At 29.7% G+C, this 25494-nt stretch overlaps 1 protein-coding gene across 2 annotated transcripts in view; it reads left to right on the plus strand.

Annotated features, from left to right (window-relative positions):
• LOC111624686 (phosphorylated CTD-interacting factor 1-like) overlaps positions 1–25105 on the plus strand; it is a 76025-nt gene extending 50920 nt beyond the window's left edge. For both annotated transcript variants that reach the window (XM_023367595.1, XM_023367594.1), the window contains exons 13-15: positions 3409–3509; positions 20010–20084; positions 23691–25105. In XM_023367595.1, coding sequence (XP_023223363.1) covers positions 3409–3509; positions 20010–20084; positions 23691–24042 — 528 coding nt within the window. In that variant the 3' untranslated portion in view covers positions 24043–25105. The remainder of the gene's footprint in view (positions 1–3408; positions 3510–20009; positions 20085–23690) is intronic.
• The last annotated feature ends 389 nt before the right edge of the window (positions 25106–25494 follow it).

Below are 25494 nucleotides of genomic sequence, written 5' to 3' on the forward strand. Positions count from 1 at the left end.
ATTTTTTTTTTTTTTTGTTTTTACTATATTATACCAGTTTATCAAAAATGGGAAAGCTTTAGCTACTTATTTCAACAAATATTACTTAAAACATTTTGATATTTAATTTATATTTTATTTTTACATCACCATTCAAGACATCAAAGTTGCTGTAAATTTGTAATTTTGCTATTATATAGTAGCATAGAGTTATTTTTTTTAACTTGGGGCAGTGTTTTTCAACCTTCTTTTTTTAATCTCACTGCACACTTGAACCTATAATTAAATTTCGGCAGAAAAAAATCATGTGATTTAAAGAAGTTGTGTTTGTAAACATTCTAACATCATATTTATTACTTGCCACTTATAACCTAATTCTTTTTATTTTATATATACAGTAGAGCGTCACTTATCCGAAAGAATTCCAGTCGGCAAATTTAAATTTTTGCCAGTGCTGTGGCACTGCAATCTTTGGCTATGTCTTGGGCTACTCAAATATTTTACGTTTTTGATACTAAATTAACTTCTGAAGTATAATTTATTATTTTTTTATATTTTTCAATATATTTTTGTTTGTACAAAATAAAAAAATAATTTTTAACGATATAATAGTCTTCGTTAGGCTTAACATCAGCAAAAATTCAACGCGAAGCAACACGCAACTGAGAAAAATTTCAACATGGGATAGGTTAATATATTTTTTCGTACATAATCGGTTATCCAAAAGATCAATTTTCCGAACAACCCCAGTCCCCAATTGATTCGGATAATCGATGATCTACTGTATATAAAATATAAAATTTATTTATAAAGAAGAGACACTATGGCCATTAGGCCTTTTTCAAGTGTCTACAGACAAAAAGAAAAACAAGAAAAAATCAACAAATATTAAGCTGAAAGTCGATTAACAAAGTTTTAATTAAATAAAATGGTATTGTTGTTCCTTAAAATAGCAACAGGTTACAATAATACAAGTATTCTCGACTTACGTCATTCCCGATTATACGTCATTTGTCAAAAAAAGTATACAGAAAAATAAAAATCAAGTTTAAGTCGTAATATCACTAGAAAAGCATTTAAAGCACATAAAATCATAATAAAATATATACATTTACAAGTATGTACTGTATTTACATAAGTACTGTACATGCAGTATTTACACTACATGCATTTGTAAATTTAGATTACTTTTTCCTGTACTATATTAAAAATTAAAATTTACTTGTTTTTAAGCTTAAAATAGATCCTTATTAACCATTAAAAAAATGCATTAAAAATGCATTAATAAATAAAATACAGAACCGGAAATGGTAATTTATGGTTTAGCGTAGTGACAAGTAGATTCGGAGACAAGTAAATTTGTCTTACATTGTTTTTTGACTTACGTTGCCTTTTTTCCTGGAACCAATTACCGACGTAAGGCGAGGTATACCTATAGTTAATTAAATTACAATTAAGTCTTGATTTGCATTTAAAAGTGGCACAATAATTACCTTTAGAAACCTGCCCAATGTCCCACTATTTCTAAGTTAAAATCATTTGAACTAAATATACACAGTTTATAGATACATTTTTGATTTAAAGAAAGTTTCATTTAAAATGAAATAGCCCAGTGTTATGCATAAGTTTATATAATTTTGCTTATGAATATACTGTATATTTTTTACTACATTATGTATATGTTTATTTATTATAACAATTTAAATTGATTAGGCTGTATGAATTTTTATAGGTTTTAATTTTGACATGTACTGTACATTAATAGCTCTTTGGGCTTTTTTGAAAATAATTTATTTAGTGCTTTCAAAAATTTTGCAACACACATACAATCCTCTCTTGGCACACTGGTTGAAAATCACTGACTTGGGAGTTTGTGGTCAGATTGTTACTATGAGAAAGGGTCCTTGGGTATAATAAGTTTCAAAACCATTGAGCTAGACAATATAGATTTGAACCTTTGGAATTTTAGTTTAGTTTACTTTTTTTTTTTTATGTGTAACATTATTATTTTACCACATCATTAATATTATTATTCCTCACGTTTAAAGAGAGGAATAAAGTCTTTATTTCTCTCATAAAACTGATTAAAAATTGTGATGTTATTTCCTGTTTAGCAAAAACAAATCTCTGTAGATTAACTCTTTTATGTTAAATAAAATTTTTATTTCTTCGTGTTTTTTTTTTCAGGTGTTGTATTGTCATATTAAATATTGGTGGTTGTAGGTTGAGAGTTGGGGAGATAATGGGGGTCATGTGTATCTCCAGTAGGATCAGACTTATGACAATTTTACTTGTTATTAGCATTTATAATTTTTTTTATAAAACTCATCTCTACCCTCAAAATTAAGCTTTTTGCCATTTTATAATAGTTAAAATTTTGGTAACACCATCTGATTTTTTTAAGTGTTGCCGGGAAAGATGAGCAACTCATTGCTTTTTTTTTTTTTTTTTTTTTTCTTTTTTTGTTAATTGAACAAATTAATGACTCCTCTGAAATTTAAAATTTTTAAGTTACTAATTATGGATAGCAATAATACAAAGGATTTTATTCCTGGCTGCTTTCAGCGAACAAAAATTGTTTTCTACCACTTTGTTGTTTGTGATAGATTATTGGCTTATTTACAAATTATGCAGAAACTATGTATCAAAAAAATTGTAATAAGAAATGGTGGTAAGACAAAAATAAAATGTTTGAACTTGCTTGCATTATAACTATTAATTTAAAATTATCTTTTCAAAATAGGCAGTTGCTGCTTAAAATTGGACTATTTACATATCATTTTGTTCTATAAGTGTCAAACTTTGATACTCTGCAACATTTTCTGATAATATACCAGACATCATCTTTCTGCTGGACAGTTTACTTTTCTTAGTAAGAAGTCTGCTTCTACTTAAATATTTCATATTAAGCTATATGAGTTTCATCACTCATTGATATTTTGATACATATACCAAGTATAATTGAAAGGGACTGAATTTATATTGATGTATTAATTTGAAAGTGGAACAATTACCTTATAATCTAATTACCAAATTTTGTGTAAAATATATATTCTTAGAAAAATTATTTCATGTGCTGATTTTCATACATATAAACTGTGATGGCACACATACCCCACAGAAAATTGCTAGAATGAAAATAAAATCTTTGCAAACCTGCTATGCCATATATCCCACACCTATTGGAGAAGCTAAGGTTCAAAAATGTTTACGATTTTTATGCATCTTTTCTCCAATGTCAGTAACTGGTTCAGGTACTGTACATGTTTATTGGAAAAGCTGTTGTTCGATGGATGTAAATTTATAATTGGCATAAACTTCCTTTCAAATTATTTTTTAAAAGCAAATAACTCATAGCAATTTTCAGTTAATAAATATTATCATATTTTTATGCAGAGTAAATTATAAAATTTGGTTCTTTTTTGTTAGAAAATTCTTTCGGAATCTCAGGAACCATTATCTTTCATTGTTTTCATTCCCGAATGGAGAGATCCTGTTCCAGTTGCATTGGCAAAACTTGAAGCTAGCAGGTAAGTCTGAACGTATTATTTTATAATGAATTTAAGGATGTTTGTTCCATTTTTATTTTCAGGATATAAATGATAAAATAATTTATTAAAATTTCTAGTATTACTATTTTACTAAGTAAAGTCAAATATAAAATTGTCAATAATAGTACATGTTAAAGAATCTATAATATTAAGTAAAAGTAGTCTCTGAGTTACTATGAAGTTCCATTCTAGGACCTCCGTCATAAGTCAAACATAAAAAATGGTGTCATTATTATCGTCATTTTTTATGTTCAGATTCCAAGGCTATGCATAAGCCTGTTTAATACTACTTATGTACAGTACCGTATATTGTAATCAGAAGATATGGCTAATAAGCATACAAATGGGGTTGTATGTTCCTTGGAACCAAGCATAAAATTACTATTGAGAACTTATCACATAGGAATGCCCCTCTTGACGTCACGCTTTACACCTTGTCTTTTAACCAGCTTTTATGTTTTTACTTCTTTTATTGGTCAATTTTTTCTACATTTTAACAAAAAATTTTTATTTTTGTTTTACAGTTTTACTTATTTTACCCCATGTTTTTAACAATTAGTTATTCCAGTAGTCATCATTAGTTATATTTTTAGTTTTATGATTATACATAATAAGGACTGAAGAGAGGCTTATGGCCCAAATTGTATATCCTTTATAAAAAATGCAAAAAGTGGATTTTTATTTTCTATCATGAGGAGTGTTCCTAAGTGATAAGTTCTCAATAGCAATTTTATGCTTGGTTCCAAGGAACATAACCAATTGAGAGAGCAGCGAGCAATGATGTACTATAAATACAAATGTGGCATTAATTGAGTTATTTATATCAAGATAATATAATTAACTAGCTGCAAGATCCCGCTTCGCTGGGTTTTTATTTGTATGTAATAGTATAGTTTTTATATATATATATAAAAGACTTTTTCTAAGTAATCTAGAATCTAGCTGCAAGGACCCGCTTCGCTGGGCAAAAAGTAACGATAGTGAAGATTAAGATAATTACATTATAGCTAATCTTACCCGTTTTCACAAAATGCAAGAATTAGGTCCCCCGTTTCCAGACTAATTAGAGAATTTTTACGTTTNACAAAATTTAAATTAGGGCCCCATTTAAATAAGTTGCTTCTAAAGAAATCGGAAATAATATCAGTTAAAATTTTTATTAATAATAGTGAATAAAAACACTAATACTGTACAATAATAATTGTATAATAAAAGAGTTTCTGGTATACAGTTACAGTAGTGACGGCCTCGCTTTTCAGCATAGCCCGGAAAGTAAAAGGAGAGAAGGGATGGGAGGGAAAGGAACGAAGGAAGGAAGAAAGGAGGAAAGGAAGAAAAGTGGTTGGGGGATCGCATGGGGCTGATGGGGCCATATATATGAACCCAAACAACAAACAGTTTCTGGTATAATGAAAAATATATAAAAAGATATATAATTGTGACCGGAGGATCGGCACCACGTCAGAATGACACTACCGAGCCTCCATCGACCGCGACGGCAATTTTTTTTTTTTTTTTTTTTTTTCTTTTTTTGTACACATGGTGCCAAACTGAATTATAGTTACTAATGAATAAACTTATTGTTACATTATTGTATGCATTGCATTATTGCCCATTACAGTATTACATTTAATTGTGATACCATATCATTAGTACGTACATCTGATTGTTTGCACTTAAAAATAAATTATTGAGACAGAGCATTAGTGAAGCCTTTTCTGTGTGGTTTACAGAATTTGTTTGTTCTCAAAATCTGTTTGAATGGTTTTGATTAATTAAACTCTACTATTTTCCATTAATTGCTATGAACAATCAAAAACTTAATAAAAATGGCAGTCCACAACTTCGTTTTTGGAATATAGGGTTGCAGTATCGTGTGACTCCATCATGTGATGTTTCACAGTTGCTAGCACGCTTCTATGAGCTTATAGAATTGACTTTGCCATTTTCCATTAATTGTGGTAAGAAATCCAAAATTGTAATAAAGGTCCACTTAAATATAAAAAATAGGTGTCCATGACTTTGTTTTAAATACAATGGGGTATTTGATAATATCTCTGCTCTCTGATATGACAGGTACAATCAGTCATATCAGAGAGCAGAGATATTGTCACTTTAATACCCCATTACGTATTAAAGTGACAATATCTCTGCATTGTGTATTAAATTGACAATTCAATTATTAAAACCAATGGGATCGGTGATAATATTAATACACTAAAAATAAAAAATTTTTAGTTAAAAAACAAGTAAAAATTATACTCCTTCTATTTCCGACTTAAAAAACAATCATCACTTATAAAGTGATGATTGTTTTTTGCCATTTGTTTGTCTTGTTTTGGCTCATAGAATCCTCAAAGTCGGAAATAGAAGGAGTATAATTTTTACTTGTTTTTAACTAAAAATTTTTTATTTTTAGTGTATTAAATTGACAATATTTTTATTTTTGATCCCTAGGTTTAAATTCTGTTAGGTACAATCAAACAGAATTTGAGCCTAGGGATCAAAAATAAAAATAGCATTGTGTGCGCCTAATGGAAAATAGGCATAAAAAACAAACAATACACAAAAATAAATTATTGAGACAGAGCATTAGTGAAACCTTTTCTATATGGTTTACAGAATTGTGTTCGTTCTCAAAATCTGTTTGAATGATTTTCATTAATTAAACTCTGCTTTGTTCTTGTAGAGTAGAATAGTAATCACATTTGATTGCTTTGTTCTTGGATCACCTCTCCATATCGGCAAGTGCAAAGATCATGTCTCCTATGGCTGGCAGGTACAAAGATTGTCTCTTTTATGGTGGCAAGTGTAAATTTTACCTCTCTTGTCTCTGTCAGGTACAAGGATCATCTCTTCTATGCCTAACATGTGCAGAAATCACTTCTTTCTTTCAGGCTTCATCTGAATTCTATTGCAATACGACAAACTTGCACAATGTCCTAGTAATGCACTAGTTTTGGGTGTAGTGGATTGAGAATTGAATATAAACACTTCAAATATTATGCAGATAAGTGTGAAATATAAACTTTGAGCTGTATATTGATTTTTGATAACAAAACATGCATTTTGAAGGTGAGAAAATTCAAAATTGCTTACATTAGATTGCACAAATAAACTAAAGTTGAAATTTTGTCCAAATTTCTTATTTGCTAAAGATTATCTTAATCGATTTCTTTATATGGGACCTTCTAAGGATGTTTTTTTATTGTTTCTTTACCATCTCTAGGATCTAATTTCCATTTATATGTTTGCTATATGATGGAAAGAAGGATCCTTGCAGTTGAGGGCAACATGCTGTCCCCAATCCACTGCTTTGCCCTTTGTATAAATGAGACTCAAATCAAATTATAATATATTTAAGTCAATTTGCTGATCTTGGAGTCAACTGATGTCAGACAAGATGTGCTTTTGTTTCAGTGCATTGTGAGGGTGTATAGCTCAAGGGTAATCTTAGTGTGAGAATTTGTCTATGATTTCAATCATATGATGCATTCCATTATTGGGACTTCATGGTAGATGGGACTAGAAGCTGAATTTTTATTAGTCATAGAACAGTAACACCCAAGCAATACCTTTGATCAAATATTCAATAAAATAATCCTAGAACCAAAATTTTTTATTCCTCATGCTACTGCTGAATGAAAAATACAGGATCTTTACCTCCATTCTTAGTACAAAAGTTGCTACAATCTACAATTGGAAATTTCTTTCAGTTGGCAGTCTAAGACTTTATAGTCACCAAGTGATGTCAATGAGGACAAAATATCAATTAAGAGTTGCATGTGAGGTAACAACTAATCATCTAAGGGAGTGATATTCAAAGTAACTCACTCTCTATGCTTTCAAATCCATCAGAACAAGGAGTATTGGTTATTCACCACACCAGAATTCAATGAGGGGGAAAGTAGTACCTATTAAATATGCAACACTTGGGTGATCTGCCTAGGGGGAATGCCTACCAGGAGGTCTTTTTAAGGATAACTGGCTCCTATTCAGGTGTTACAGATGTGAAGAAAACTCCATTTGGCCAGCCCATCCTGAAAAGATGCAAACACATGACCAAACTCTCAGGGCCGATTGCAGAGACAGCGTTTACGTTAAACGACGTTTATCAACAGAATGGCCTACAGACGTTGGCTGGCTGAACCACGGTTTAAAATGCGTTGCAAAAGCGATGATAGTCTATTTCTGATCATTCTCTAAACGAACTTCGGCAAAACATTGGCTCTTACTTACTTCGCTATTGCTCCCCTGTTTTAGGAGTCGTTCGGCCAATTTGGTTATTCGTTTGTGGCGTCAGAAATGGTCGCCAGCTATATTCCGAAAGCTTCCAGAAATAAAATCTTAAGGCCGTCAAAAACCACTGTTTGGCAATTAATGACAATCCTTTTCCATTTTGATATTTAATTTCGTCGCCAATACTGTTTAAAATATGAACAAATCCATATTTAGAAAATTTATACCAAATTCGAAATTCGTCTTCGGAATAGATTTTTAAGGAATTATTTCAACATCTTAGTACTGTCAAAATGAATAATTTTAAATATTTTGTTATTAATATTATATTTTTTATATCTATAAACAGATTTCTGTAATTATCAAAATTGTCTCGTTTCTTTAACAGTACAATGACCCCGAAATGCATTAATGTTTTATAACCAACACGATACTCGAATAGTAAATAAATGCATCTGATTTAAATTAATCGAAGTTTTAAGTCTTCACCCATTTGAATATCGAAATTGGAACATTTAAAACAAATTTAAAGTATTTAATTTTGTTGTTTTTGCGCCGAGCAATTAATTAATGACTAATTTTGTTGATTTGTACCGTTTACAACATTTATCAAAGGAACGATATCTGTTTTTATCTAAACTTTTCCACGAACAAAGCTACCACTCGAATTGAAAAGCCCTCTAAACCCGCTGTCAAGTGAGTCTAGAAAGTAGGTCGAATAACTTGTTTCTAATCGCTGTCTACATTGTGGCAGGCGACAAATGCCGTCTCTGCAATGAAATTTTTCTGAACAGTGGTCTACCCGATCTGTAAACTGCTGTCAGTCTTTAAACGCTGTCTCTGCAATAGGCTGCCAGTGTTTAGGGAACGAAACCACTTAAACACTTGATCTTGACTTTAAGTAACCCACCATATGGTTTTATTTGTTTGACACAGTAATACTTGCACTGCCATTCCTTGCTGTGTAAACTGTAAAGGACTTCATTCTTCATACTCTAGATCATACATAACCTGCATGACAAAGAGAAGAGGAGATATCATTTGTGAAAGCAGTTGAGAATATTAGTTTTGCCAAGATCCAGAGATGAGTAGCACCTCCTCAAACCATCCAAAATCAGGAACCTTATGCAACAACAGTTAAAACAGTGGAAAATTAGATAAATACCTATGAAGCACCACAGGAATATTTCACTTGCCACAAAATAAGCACAATGAAAACATTTAGGCAGACTTGTAAATCCAATACTTCACTAATAATTTTAAAAAGCTGGAAGCCAATGAACAAATTCAAAGCATCCCTTGCAAAATTATTTTCAAAAACTTTGAATGGTGATGTAATGAGTGATGTTTTGGATTTTTTGAGGAGGAGGAAAATTTAGAGATAAAAACACAACCTTCATTTCCTAAAGATAAAGTGGGACTCCATTAAATCCACAAATGCTGCTTCAAACGTACGATGCATTATGAGATGATCCAATGGAACTGTGAATTTGCACAGTAACTTTCATGACATTGAATGCTTAATTGAGGTTTATTTTGAGTTTGGAGCTCTTGTCAGTCTATCAACTTAGTTTTCAGTTCTCTCTCAATGAAATTCATCTGCAAAAGCAAAATCATCATTAGTCTAATAATGACTTTACTTTTAACACTGACAAAACCTTACACATCCACTTAGGTAAATAATTAATTAGGTAAAATTACACAAGAAATTTACCTATTTAGGTAAATTTCTGGCTGAAATTAGGTAAATGGTATACAAATTCTAATGATCAATGAAGCATAACTCCTGAGTGTTCTTGTTTGATGAAAAATTAAACTAGTACTCTTCAGGTAAAGAAGTCAGAGATACTAAGCTGCTCATCTTAAGGATAGATAAATGTTCTATTCTCAGGATTTACAAAGCTCTTATTCTCTCATTGCTGAATTATGGATGTTCTGCATGAGAATCTACTCTTTGAATACTGGGTCTAATTCACCATCAAGCATTGCATTTGTGTATTGGTGTGTAAAGGTTTTGAACAGAATAAGTCCAATATGTAGATGCCTTTGAGTCTCCATTGTCAGTCAGGAGAAAACAGTTGTCTCTAAACTAAAATCTCGGCCTAAATTCCTTGTATATCCTGCATTATCTGAATCACAACTTAAGAGGTTATTTGCAGTTCACCTATCCAGTACTTACACTTTTGATATAAAAATGGACATTATAACCAGCACTATTGATTGGGATACAACTACAGTATCATCTCAGACAGTCTAAGATTAATAGTATGTACCATCTTAATCAACTTCAGCTTAAAGTAATTCCCTAAAGAATCCACTCCACATTGTGTGTATAAAGAGCAAGTTGTAGAAATCAACCACAGTAACAAGAATTTGATTTTTGTACACACAGCTTATAACTATTATATTAGGATCAGTCTTTGTCTGTTGTGATGAAATTCAGGCACTTGATATTGATTCAGTTAGTGCACTTCAAGTTTTTATCTTGTCCATTTCACATTCCATACTTATTAGCCATCTTTTCACAATGAATTTTTCTCTAAAATTCTGTTGAGTCTCAGGTTACATTGGTATAAAAGGAAATGAATAATTTAGCACTTCTGCAAAGCCAACCTATTCTTCAACAGCTTGAAGGCATACTGACTTGAAGCCAGTCATAAAAAAATGACTAGCATACAAGGTCTGTTCAAAAAGTATCGGACCTTATTTTTTTCCGCGTAAACCAATGATGCGAGAGAGGCCTCCTTCGGTGGAGTTGTGGAGGGGAGACCTTATTTTTTTCCGCGTAAACCAATGATGCGAGAGAGGCCTCCTTCGGTGGAGTTGTGGAGGGGACAGTCATGCACAGCCCTGAATTTTTTCCCGCCTGCAGAAAGCGTCAGTCGTTGGTAATCGGCGTATGAGTGAGGTCATGTAGTGCGCTCTCGTCGGATTTCACTAAGCTGGAAAATGACTGAACGTGAGCAGCGATATTACATCAAATTTTGCCAAAAACCTTGGCGATACCCGAGTGTAAACCATTCTCAAGATTCAGCAGGCTTTCGGGGACGATCCTCGAGGCAAAAAAAAGCGCGGCAGGTCCGCAGCAATATCAAAGGTCATGTTGACAGTTTTTTCGACTCTCGTGGGGTGGTGTGTCGTGAGTACGCACCACAAGGCCAAACCATCGCAAAGGAGTACTACCAGGAGGTCCTTCGTCGTCTTTCCGATACAGTGCGACGCAAACGACCGGATCTGTGGTCGATCAAAACTTGGCAGCTCCATCGTGATAACGCATCCGCCCATTCTGCGCATCTGATTCGGGCTTTCGTCGCCAAACACAATACTCCTGTGGTTCGTCACGCTCCGTACTCTCCCCACATGGCTCCGTGTGACCTTTGGCTATTTCCCAAGCTGAAAATGCCGCTAAAAGGAACCCGAATTTAGTCGAGAGAAGACATCGTGCGGAATGCGACGGACCGGCTGATGGCCATTCCAAAAGATGCGTTCCAGCAGTGTTTCCAGCAATGGCAGGAACGCTGGGAGAAGTGTATACATTACCAAGGAGACTACTTTGAAGGGGATTAGGGTTTTGTACCTCAAAGTCAATAAATTTATTTTTGCCGACCAAAGGTCCGATACTTTTTGAACAGACCTTGTACATATGACAGAATATGTGGAATGAAAAGTCCACAGCAAACTTTATTAGATACTATGACAGGAGATCTGAATTTATTGGTGAGTCAGATAAGTATATCAGTATTGTGACTGTGAATTCTTGAATTCTCTCAATTTCAGAGGGTTCAAAGACAGCATTTTAATGTAAGTTTGTTGGGAATCTTAGGCTAGAGACCAAACCTTGACATGCTACTGGACTTTCTGAAAGTTATAAATATGATTAAACAAGGGATAATCATTTTTTAGTCTTTTACTTACCAATATTGTTTGTTCTGCCATGTTAAATAATACAGTAAATATAGTCTGCATTAGATGACTTGAGTAAAAAAAATACCAATCAACCAATTTACTTTAAAAATAGCTATCTTTGTTGCAATTTGATAAAATTGTAGACCTATAAATTCTCACTGTCATTTGTTTATCTGTCCTCCTTTTCTTAATCTCGAGAATGGAGTGAGTTAGATGAAAGTCAAGACCGGGTAGGAGGCCCCAATTAACTATATACAAACTTCCAATGCAAAATGGAAGTCATGTTATTTCAATTCAAAAATTTTCCCCTGAAAGATGTTAGTGTTCATGTTGGTCATCTATCTATTGTTAAAGGGAAAATATGATGTATAGGGTAAGCCACTATGAATTTGAGATGGAGAGCATATATTTTAAATTATAAAAGAAATTAAAAATGTGATTAATATACATCTACTTATTGTGACATCATCACAATTTTTAATCTTTAAATTTAGATTAGCAATAACTAAATTGAAAATACAAACATGAACAATGTTAAAAATTCTAATTTTGTAAAGCTCACATTTGAAAGATAAAATCATTAGCTATGTTTCTAAAAGTCTAGATCAGTGATTCCCAAACTTTTTTGATCCACTGCCCCCTTTGTTCCATAAAGTTATACCCAACGCCCCTAACCCATTTTCTCTTGTGTGAGAAAGGATTGGAAATATTCTTAGGAAACTTTTCTATGAATCTCACACTTTATGCCCTTACTGTACAGTACATTGTTCTCAACATCTGGAAACCATTAAATGCAATGTTTCCTCTTATCCGTTTAACAGAGGAAAGGGAATGGCTGTTAGTGACCCCGACTTTTGCCTTTGGTCACCATTCAGTACCCTTCCTCCATTGTCTCCCTAGATTTACTCACTGCCCACAAGGGGGCATTATCACCCACTTTGAGAAACACTGGTCTAGACTAATGTTAACAATAACATGAACAAGTTAAAAACTTATATTTCACTTTCTGTATTAATGTTAGAGTAAAAAAAGAACATCTTGGAATGTTTATATATCGTGTGACTTCTAATTTAACATTTGTAGCATAATTTATGCCCAATTAATTTGACTAACTTGTAAGAGTAAAAAGTACTTACCTGTTCAAATTGCAAAATAAGAAACACTGATTTTAATCAAAATAATCATTATGGAGCAACTGTTTATCAATTTAATGAAACATGACAATTTTCATTAATTTTTTTGCATAATATTACACACTATTTTTAGTTATAATATCACATAAGAGCAACCCAAGTATGAAATTATTTGATAGGAAGTGTTTCAAGACCAAAAGTTTAATTTTTTTTTTTTTCCTTCAGTCATAAAAATTATTATTATTATTAAAATTCAGACAACTTTTAAAGATTTGAAGTATATGAACATTCACTAAACAGTGATATAGTTGCATTTCATTGAATAAAAATTATGGCATTTTCAAATGATTTTTATTACTCTTTTTAAAATAGAAAGAATTGAAATTTAAAATTATTTTGATGTTGAATTTCACAGAATGTTGTATATTTTTTGTTAAACATTTTAAAATAAAATGTAAGAAAATAATATTTATTATTTATTTTTACTTGTGCATTAGTTTATACAGTTTCCAATAATAATAGAATAGTTTCAAAAGTACATTAAAATTACATACTGTAGGTATCTTTTAGAAACTATGGTTTATCACCTTAAAAACTTTTTTATAATAATTTAAGAGATTTATTGGTAATAAAAACATTAACTCTTTATTGCCCAAATGGTCTATTTTGCAACCATAATTTTGCCATCTGCATCAATTTTTGTCCTACAGCTGGCAAGAAACTCCTCCATTTAAAAATTAATAGAAAAAAACTTTTTACACTTTAATTACATTTAAATGTAAAATATTTTATAAGACAAATAAAAATTTTTATAAATATTATTTGATTGCTTTATTTTTTTCAAAGAAATTTAACATAAATTATTAATTATACCACCTGAAACTATTACAAAAATACGTTACGTTTGATTAAGAGTTCAGATAGTTTACTACGTGATTAATATACCATTATAAGTAATTTATGGAAATTCTGGAATTTGAAATATACAAATAAACTAACAATGCTGGAAAAATTTTTGATTGGTATGTTGTCATCTTTCAGACTTTTGTATATTATTGTAATTATTTAATTGGCACATTGACAAAATTTAAATAATCATAATTTATACTGGATGTTATCTACATTTGTATTAAACTGTAAATTAATGAAAAGCAATAAGAGAAAATTCCCAATGATAACTTTATCTTTAAAAATGAAAGCCTGAATTTTCAGAGTTGAGGAAATAAGATTTCATTAATAAATTTTTGGTTTACACAAAGACATTGAATAAGAAAACACAAACACGTCGTGCTGACAATTATACTTGTGTTACCTTAGTAAGAAAACAAATTGCTAAAGTTGAAGCTACCAAAAGTATATATTTAGAAATGTTTTCAGCCTTCGCCTTCATCTTTCAGCATTCAGACATTAGCTAATACAATTGTTTTGCATTTAAAAATTGCAAATTCAAAAATAATTTTATTATGTAAACATTTTTTGGGTTTATATTGCTTGAAAAATTTATTCTGTTAGTGAGATGTGACCTAAATCAAACATTTTTTAATTCAGTTCTTCTGGTAACCTTGACTTTGGCAGTTTCTTTTGTTGTTATAATGGTGCCAAGTTTTGTAAACTTTCATAATAATTGCATTTCCATATGTATCAATTTTTTGCATTAGAATTTTGGATTTTCATTTCTTGATAATGCCAAATGATTTGAATCCAAGAAGCAATGAAATTATATGCAATTAGAAATAGCAAATGAAAGTTATGTTCATGTACAGGCTTCAGTGTTTTCTTAAGTGAACAAACACAAGTTTACCTGGTACATATATAAACAAAAGTAATAATAATTAGACTTAAAAAAGATATTTACAATAATATAAAAGACCTACTGTAACTATGTTATCAAAAGGAATTATATTTATTCTCCATTTTATACATACAGGTATTTACCATATTTTCATGATATAGTCTGCAATGGTTATATGCATTTATAACCCATAGAAAATTGCTGTAACAAAAATAAAATCTTTGAATAAGCCACACTCCAAATTGCTTTTAAACAATAAGATGATCATGTGTGGATTATATGCATGAAAACTTGGTAATACAAATAGACACTAATTATCTTATATATCTAATAAAATTGAAGACAAAGTCTGCCCAAAAGGGACCACCATTTTTAATGTCTTCAAAACATACAAAATGAATATTCTTATTCATCCTAAAGACTTAAATAATATACTTAACAGACAGGCATAGGTAGCCATCAGATGGTTCTGGAAATTCAATCTGGGTAAACAATCCCAGAAATTTTTCATGGACAGTCTATCCAGATGTGTTGAACCTTATCTCTCATCACCCAGCTGTCTGTCTGCTTTATGGGCATTGGAAAAGATCCTTTTAGTGCCTACAAGGTTGAGAAATATTATATTTATATATATATACTTATCAGATTTGCAAATTGAAATGGGAGAATAATATATTTCTCATATCTGTGTTAGAACAATTTTGTTAATGAGAAATTGAAACCATGTATTAAATAGGTTTTGAATTTTCAAAAACAATAAAATATATGTAGACGTGGATATTAGTGCAAAGATGAAAAATTTAATGTTCAAACCATTAACTATATCAATAAATCTGTAAATATTTTTATATTGCATAATTTATTCATTTGAATGCTCTTCATTGGAAAAAATCTGTAAAAAATTGCTTCTTGAAAAAGAAGTCTTAAGATTTTATATATATCCTGCATAGATAATATATTGTGATGAGTAACATCATTTGAATTTGGTAACCCCATACAATTATCACAAAAATGAAATAAATTTTTCATTGAAAAATTTATTTTTCAATCTACTCTACTGCCGTCATGCAGTTTCTGTATTGGTTATTATATATTTTTAATAAATAAATTTAACAGCCATTTAATTGTAAGATTACTTAATCAGAATTATTCTAATTAACATAAAACATTTTATAAATATTCTCGTTCATTTTTATGATAACATCAATTCATCATGAAGTTGTTAATATATTTTTCACTGATTTGAAATACTTTAATACTTAACTGCATATTGGTTCTAACTCTGCAATGAAGAAATTTAGTATAATAATTTGAATGTAAAACATGCAATGCTATCTACTTGGGAAGGGAAAAGTATTCAAATACTGATAAATCTGTGTAAAAGTTTTGTTGGCTAAAACTTGAGTTCTTCCTGAAAAATATTCTTTCCCTTCTAATAATGCCAATAAAACACAATTTCTCATAATCTAAAAGTTGCTTTTTTAATATCTGTTATAAGAAGCTTTAGGAATTCTTTTTATTTTTTATACTTTGTATTGGACAAACTTTAAAGAAGAGATTATGAGCTCTATATGTATTAGCCTATTTAAAAACTTCAAAAAATTAATTAAAGTTTATTTTCTTAATACATGGGAAAAAATTTAAATTTTTATTTTATTAAAGAAAAATATATTGCCAAATGAATATATAACAATATCATTCAAGAACATACAAATGAAGCCATGTTCTGTAATGCAGAATGCTAAAAAATCTAATTGGTTGGGAGGGCATAGCAAGGAATTGTTCTATCTTTGAATGGTATCCTGGGTCAGCAAATCAGCCTAGCAGTGTAAGAGATAAAAATGATTATTCATTCACACTAAGCTTAATTTTATCATTGTTATAAAAAAATTAAATTTACATATAAATTTACACGGTAGTCAAAGAGTTTCCAGAATTGTGGTATAGCAGTGTAATGGTATGACATATGGAAACTTATCTAATCTCCTTGAAAATAGGACCCTTCAGCATGTATATATATATATATATATATATGTAAACACACATACAAACATTGGTCCTGCCATTGTTATAAATTGGAAGGCTTCTTTTGGAATATTCAGGAGTTCAGCTGTTGCATTTAATTTTTAGATTACACAGTACCCAATTTCTCACAAAGATCATCACTGGTGATGACTTGTAGATTTTTGCTTATGACAGATGACAATGTAGTCATTAGAATGGCACAGCATCATATTCCTGACCAAAGAAATCATGCCTTGCCAAATCAAGGAAAAGTCTGCTTATTGCATTTTTTGTGTTGTACACCATGAGTTTGTACCATCTGGATAGTATTACTAGTCATTTACACACGAAAGTTTTACATAGGTTGCTAATTTTCGCTTATGACATTACGAGCTCTATATGGAGGAAATGGCACAACAAGGACAGGAAGGGTGGTTTATGCATCACAATAATGCACCAAGTCACTCATCACTTGTACAGAAATTCATTGCTGACAAAAGCCATCATTCAACCACTGTATTCACCAGATCACATTCCAAGTGACTTTTAACTATTCTCTATACTGAAAATGGTCTCAAGGTTCAATGGTCCATCATGGTTACATTTCACAACCATGAATGACATGAAATTGAATGTAATGGCTAAACTGAATATTACTAAAGAAGTCTTCCAATAGTGCTTTCAACAATGGTAGGATTGGTGGAGCAAGTGTGTGTGCTTTAGGAACCTATTTTGAAGGTGATTAGGTAAGTGTTTCCATATGTTCTACCATTACAGTGTCATACAACAATTTCAGGAATTTTTTGACTGTCAGTCTAACATGTATAGCCATTTCCAAGTACTGTGTGCTGCCTGAACTAATAATTCTAGAAGTGGGTTGATTTGTTGATGTTTTATGGTATCAATGTATCCAAAGCTATGTTGTGCCAGTCTAGAAATGGGCAGTCAGGAATTAGAAGTGCGTTCAATATCACAGCAGAACTGGACTTCCATATAACTGAACATGACTTATGCGAGGAAAATTATTATACAGTTACTTTTAAAAAAATTTTAAAGAGAGATTTGCATAACACTCCTGAGTTATTAGAACCATACAAATTACCATAGTCCTTGCTTGTATGGCACTTGATAGAAACATTACTTTTGATTCTTTGTATTTATCTAGTTAGAATAGCCATTTAGGATATTCTAGTATTTCTAATACTAGTACTAGTCAAATTTAAGAACATACTAAAAGTGGAGATGAACATTTTTAAGTCTACTTACAAAAATAGGCATATTTAAATCTTTGGGATGTATGCATTTCTTTTAAAAAAAGTTTGAATGTATAGTACATTAATTAAAATAAATATAAAAGTCTTGTTGAGAAAAGGATGATGATAAACCAAATAGAATACAGAATTTATAAAGTAAAATATAAATGGAGTTATATGATTGAAGAATTCTCAAAACATGCTACTTTGGACACATGCCATAAGTTTACCATCTATGTACTAGAGCAATAAAAGGAAAATATTCAGTTGGATTGTTTTTTGTTCTATAATTGCAAACCAACAGATAAAAGATTCAAGCCAATTATTTTGTTCAACAATTTCATAATTTCTGCAAAGAAAATTAACAAAGGACATGCTATTATAGATATTTTAAATTTGATATTGTCTCATATTATGATTTACTTAAGATATCCTTTTAGCAGGGACTGAAATTTTACACAAAGGGGGCTAACTCAAAAATTAGAATTATTTGAATAATTATAAGTACCTGTTATTAACATGTGCAAGACATGGTAAATATCATTTATCAAACCATTCACTATCATAAATGTTTTGATGTTCAAACAAATTGACAAAAATTTTTTTTATTTTTTAATATGGGGAGGGATTAAGTCCTGATAAATCCTTGTGGATTTATCCCTGGTTGGAAGTTAGTAACAGTCACCCTCAACTAAACAAAAATAAGTAACTAAGAACAAAGTACAGGTATTTCCATATGAATTATTTGATTTTATACCTTTTTAGTACATACAATACATATCGATTTTAGTAAATATTATATTTATAAAAAAAATAAGCACAGCAAAAAATGTAGCTTATACAATTTGACTATTCAAAATTTAAAAATATATTTCAGTTGCAAACATAAAATAAAGTAATCCTCAAGTAAGCAAAAAAAAAAAAAGACAAAAATAGAAAATAAAAGTATACTGCAATGTTCATATCATTATACTTTGCTGTAAACAGACCACACAGATTGAATATCAGAAAAGAAATGGCTAGATGGCTGAAATTATTAAGATGTCACCTATATTGTTCTGGAGGACCTGGAATCAAATTCAGGTGAGCAATCCCAGGAATTTTTCATGAGTTGACGAATACATTGGCCCAACCCCCTTACTACCCAACTCTGCCCCATTGTGGATCTGGTGAGATAATGGGTATGGAAAATAGTCCTCTTAGTGTCCACATGGTGGAAAGTCAAAAATGAGAGGAAAAAAATGTAAAAATTGCTGTTGCACACGTATCTAGGAAACTGGAAGTTCAGAAGCATTCACCTGTTTTGTTTTATGCTATGTGCTAATAAGCAAATAGATATTATACAAAATGCTTAGTTTCATTAGACAGAAGCTGAAATATACATCCATTTCAGCATCTGCACAAACCAGGTTAGCATTTCAAGAAATGACTAGAAAAAGATAGATTTGAATCAAATGCTTATTACAGGCTATGCTAATGGCTTCAATAAATGGCAAATTAATATATAAATATTAGAAAAAATATACTCATATAACCTCGAATAGAATTTTTTGAATTGCTTGATAATTGGTAGGAGGTAAAGTGCTCACTCATGAATTTTATACTCTTGTGTTTAAGGTATTTTAAGTTTAATTGTCACCTACCTCAGGTTACAGAGGCCAAAAACACTCATGATGATAAATTTTCTTTGCTTGAAGTGTATGAAAGATGTAGTTTTACTAAAATATTTCAAATTTCAGATGAAATCAAAAAATGCTATCAGTGTAACTTTTATTTATAAATAAAATGTATGAAAGTTACATTACATTATGTAACTTTCATACCTTTACATGTTATGATTATTTTCTTTTGGAATTCATTGCCAATAGATTTCATAAGTTCCATAAATTACATATTATTAGAAATCAAAAGTGGGAGAGATTACATTTTGATTTGATTATGATCTTTAAATTCTGCAAATAATACAGTTAGCATTGTTTGGGATCATTTCTTATGGAATCTTTGTGCATCAAAGTTTCCATATAAAAATTAGTTAACTGATTAAAATTGATATAATAATATAATGTAATGGGGACAAATTTAGAATGAGAGATTATAAAAATTTTCAATTAATAATTTCAAATATTCAGTATATATAATTTTTCTTTACTAGATTTAAACGAAAGCAAGTTTTAATTCCTGCATTTGAACATGAATATAGGCATGGTTTTCAACATATTTGTCCGAGGTAAGATATAAATTTTGCTATTTTATTTCCTAAGTTACCTATTAAAATATTTCTCCTCCTTACTTTAAATTTCAGATCACACAAATAAGAAACAAAAATATAGAATAATTATGTTTAATCTTTCACTTCATTAAATACGAGGGATGATAAAAAACTAAGGTTACAAAGCCTGCAGTGAAAAGTGTACATTTTATTTCATACAACCAATACAGCCAACTGATAGTACATAACATNCTATTATGCATTATAATTTCAATAAATGTCAGTTTTTATTATAATTTTTGTTCTATATCTTTAGCTCAGTTTTTAGAAAATATGAATTGTAAAGTACAGGTTTTACTATGAAACATTAAATTATAACTCAATATAATTATGACTTACGACTGAATTCGGTTTTGAAACTTCAGACATAAGTTGAAATGGTTGTAAGTCAAATTTCATACAGAAATAAATAATATAATAGACAATTTAAAATAAAGTAGAATTTTCAATTTACACTGCAAGTAAACTACTTATAACAAAACAATTAGCCATCTTACACAAGCATACACAAAGGGTAAATAAATGCACAACAAAACTAAAGATGAAGCAATTGATTGCAGAAGTGTGCAAGATATATATTTGACAAAAACTATTAAAAAATGATATATTTTTAAAATTTTTTTGTCATAAGTCAAGGTGGTTGAGAAGTTACTATAATATTAAAACATGAAAATTAGTATGCAGGCTTTAAATTTTTTTATTTTTGCATTCTGTTTGCAACAATAGCTTTTATAATTGCATGCTAAAAGTTCTTACTTTACAAAATTAAAGTCTCAATTTTGATTCCCCATGGGAGCTCTATGAATCACATTTGCCTCAGGCTACGGCAGAGGAATAGAGATTATAGTGTCTTTAAGACAAAATTGTTATTATATTTAATATATGTCCAATGACTAACCATAAAGAATGCATTAATGAATTGAAGTATTAATAAGTAAGAATAATTATTTATCATATATTAGTATTAGTTTGTTTAATAAAATAAATGAAAGTAAGTCTAAGTGCAATGGACTCTCAAAGGATTCACTTCATCAGGAGTTAACTATACATGTAAAGAATAGCAAGAATCAATAAAACTAATTACTGTATCATTGGATCTGTGCCATAAAATTTATGTCACTTTTCTTCTAACTGACAAAGTGAGTAAGTTATAGAAACAAAGATTTTCAATGAAAACCTCCTATGAAGAGAAGTCATTGAAAAAATTAGATCAATATAACATAAATTGAAATTTTTTTAATACAGTCTCAAGCTTTCTTTTGGCTTTTCTGTAAAATTGTTCAAAATTGGACATATGACCTCTTGGCACACACCCAACAGTACATTACAGGAATTAAATTTTAATCCTTGTCATTTTAAATACATTAATGAGATAATATTTAATTTATAGAACTAAAGAAAATGATAAAATAAAAATATAGCAACTACTGTATATTTTGCTTTGTTGTGATTCTTTTTATTACCTTTCTAAAATTTTAATTAAATTAAAAACAACTATTCTGGATTTTTTCTGAACTTTATTTCAAAATATATTTGAAGAATACAGAGAAGCTTCAAAACTCCAGACCCCATCTAGATTTAGATTTTCAATTTATCAATCTGAATGTTGAAGAATATATACATATGTAAAATAGCATGAGTAAAATATGTTTTGAGAACAATAATTAATTCAGAAAAATTTACTGAACCAGCACCACATGGTTCACAATAAATTTTTTGTATAGGAAAACCTGTTCAAATGAAACTCGAGTAAAAGGAAACATCTTCAGGATGGAGTGATTTTCTATGTTAAAAAAAAAAACCAGTGTAAAATGGAAACTTGCCAAACTATAAAAAATATTCTGTACAGTACAGATAATATTAAAAAATAGGTAATGCAATACTATGTAAATACAATACTTTTCAAAGTTTTTTAAAAAGTGAGGGCCTGAAAGACAGCTTCGCTTACTTTTTCCTGTTCCTAAAAATTCATCTTAAAGCTAAAAAGAAAATTTTTTAAGTAAGCTGAAGCTAAGAAATGTGCTGAATACTGTAATCTAGAATTTCCCAATCAATGTTAGATCCTAAAAACATTTTATCTCAATATTGCAGGTGATTGTTCATAAACTTCTCACAATTTTACTTGGAACTTTGAATTGACCAAAAAAGAGGAATTTTTTTTATATTACTTCTACAGCAAATTAAGGGTCTGGAAGAAATGTTTGAATTATCCAAGTTCTACTGTAGCATAGACTTTTTGATTTTAATAAATTTAAGTTAATTTAACAGTTAAAATTTTAAATTAATGATTTAATTAATTGGATTTGATTAACTGTTTATTGACCATAATGATCAATAATAAAATAATGTAATATTCAGAAATATTATGATTACCATATTAATGGATTTTTCAATGTGTTCTCATGAATTTTATAATTTACATATACAGAATTTCAATGTTGTGGAATTTCAGAATATTATAATCCTTACCTTCAGAATCAAATAAATTACTCTGATAATTATTTGGAGTATTCTTTTATGAAATTTATTTGTTTTATTATCAAGCTACACTTTGGATTGCAAATTTCCTTTTTAATCAAACAGTCCGGTAAATCTGGAAATTGAACATTTGGTTTAATACTAATAAATCAGGTTAGATTTACAGGTATATCTCGCCTTACGTCAATAATTGGTTCCAGGAGAGGCAACTTAAGTCGAAAAACGACGCAAGACGAATTTACTTGTCTCCGAATTTACTCGTCACTAGGATAAACCACAAATAACTGTTCTCAGTTCTGTATTTTATTTATAAATGCATTTTTAATAATATGTGGTTAATAAGAATCTATTTTAAGCTTACCAACAAATAAATTTTAGTTTTTAATATAGTACAGAAAAAAGTAATCTAAATTTACGAATTCATGTACAGTACATATAGTACATACTACTTGTAAATGTACATGTTTACAGTACATCACGGACTCTTTATTTGTGAATGTGGTTTGCTCTAAGACATTATAAAATAAGATTATTTGTTATTTAACCTTACAAAATCCAGTTATTAAAATTATCTTGTGACAGTAGAAAATAAACTAATTTATATTAAATTTACCAATATCGAGTGGCACTGATGATGACGCCAAACGGTAGATATTGGAACTACCATGGAAAACACCAATATTGAGCATTTAAAGACCACTAAATAAGACGACAATGCAGCCACAGGTGTTTTCATGTTTCATTCTTAGGATTTCTGATGATTATATTAACATTTACTGTAAATGTACAGTACATATTTTAATGAGTTTTGTGTGTGCTTTTAACACTTTTTTAGTGATATTACGACTTCAATATTTGTGGTGGACAAAGTTGAATAAAATGACTTAAACTTGATTTTTATTTTTCCATATATTTTTTGACAAACAACGTATAATCGAGAATGATGTAACTCGAGGTATACCTGTATATGTAAAGAAAGAAATTGAAAATTATATAGTTTCTTATATTTTATATAATCAGAGTTAAAATAAATCTTGTTTTCAAGTTATAATTTTATTATATCATGTAAAAAAATTTTTTTTCTAGACAAGAAACTAATGTTCGTTCTGTGCATGGTACTCAAATGATATTTCTACAGAATGATACTGGGTTTGCACGATGGGGACCCACTCCAGAAAGGCTAGATGCTGTGTTAGAATCATACAAACCTGGACGTGATAAAGAAAGAGAGCAGACTATGTATCCACCACCCCAACAGAATCAGAATACAGTTCTTACATCTCATTCAGATCAAACTCAGCAGATTCAAAACCCAACAGCTGGACCTTCTCATGCTGCAGGTCAGCCAAAGAACTTTCATGTTGATCAACCCACTTCATCAACTGTTGGTTTATCCACTGTACCTATAAATCATGTTTCTTCTCACAGGCAGCAGTAACACATTTGTACTATATTCAGTGTGCAATGCCAATTGCAGATTATATTGAAAAACTAAAGACTTTATCATCTCTTGTATAGAAAGTGAAGTTCTTAGAATTTAATCAATCAGTTGATATTGCTTTGTTTTTAATTATTGTTATTGTCACTAGTGTTATCATCACATCTAGCTAATATGTTTCATACAATTCATCAAAAGTAGTGTTCCTGTTAATAATGTAAGTTTTAGCATTGCATTAGAAAGTACCTATGTGCAGATCCTAGAAGATTGTATAAATATATGTCCTAGTAATTATTGTATATGCTTCAGTATTAAATGTTTAATGCTTTGTATGTAGCATAATTAGAAACATTTTCTTGATAATCTTTCTTGTTTCGGTATCAACCAAAGAAAGATGATTTCTTTGTCATTAAAGCATTTTATCAAAGAGATATAAATATATATATTATCTTTGTTTTTACTATATGAGGTTAAACCTCATGCATGTACATAGCAAATAAGTGTGCTGTTTTGTGTAGTTGAAGAGCATAAATCATTTATCGATTTTCAAATAATTGTGTGCAATTACTTTTAAATAAGTTTATTTTTTCATTTTGTTTTAAATTTTTCTCTTTGACTAAAATAAATATTGTTAATTTTGAAATTACATTTAACCTGCAGGGAAATTTATTTTGGTGTGTGATTGTTCGTGTGGGATGTTTAATTTACAACCAAAAATTTTAAGGAAAATGATGTAAGAATATTGTAATGTTATCATGAAACCGGCCAAATAAACAATGTTTTATCATTAACTAAATTCTAAATAACAGGTTATCATATTGGTTTAAAATATTTTTAAAATTTTTGTTTAAATTATGCACAATATTTGTTTAAATTTCTCTTAACTGTAATTGTTTTATATTCAAATCAATGTTTAAATGTGCATATTTTTTATGCAATGTTTAGGATCTGTCTACCATTTTTGTTATTGAATTGTATATGGTTATTTCATTGAGCTGGATGTAATTTTAAGAAAAAACCAAATTACAAAAAACATTTTTGATATTCTTTGGAAACTTCTCTCTTAAAATATAAGAAATGTTTTTTCTTCAATATTATTATTTTAGAAGAAATATCTTAATTTAAAAAGTTTTTTAAACTTTCACTGAAAGAACTTTCACAACTACAAATTGTAAAAAATAAACTTAATATAATATTATTCGTCAAAGCACAAAAAAGATGTATTTAATAAAAAAAATTTAAAAGTTGAAATAAAAACATCATGTTGACTTATTCTGTTTAGTTTTATTTAATTTTAGTTAAGGTCTAAAAATGCCTGACATTCATGATATGACACTTCATTAAACCATTAAAATTTAACTGTAAAAATACTTTACAGTGAAAGTATTTTTACACAGTTAAATTTTTATTTTTAATTAGAACAATAGCAGAAAGCTTTTGCATTATTGCTTA

This window comes from Centruroides sculpturatus, unplaced genomic scaffold (genome assembly GCF_000671375.1).
Source record: "Centruroides sculpturatus isolate CEXI.00-Female unplaced genomic scaffold, Cexi_2.0 scaffold358, whole genome shotgun sequence".
Classification (NCBI taxonomy): domain Eukaryota; kingdom Metazoa; phylum Arthropoda; class Arachnida; order Scorpiones; family Buthidae; genus Centruroides; species Centruroides sculpturatus.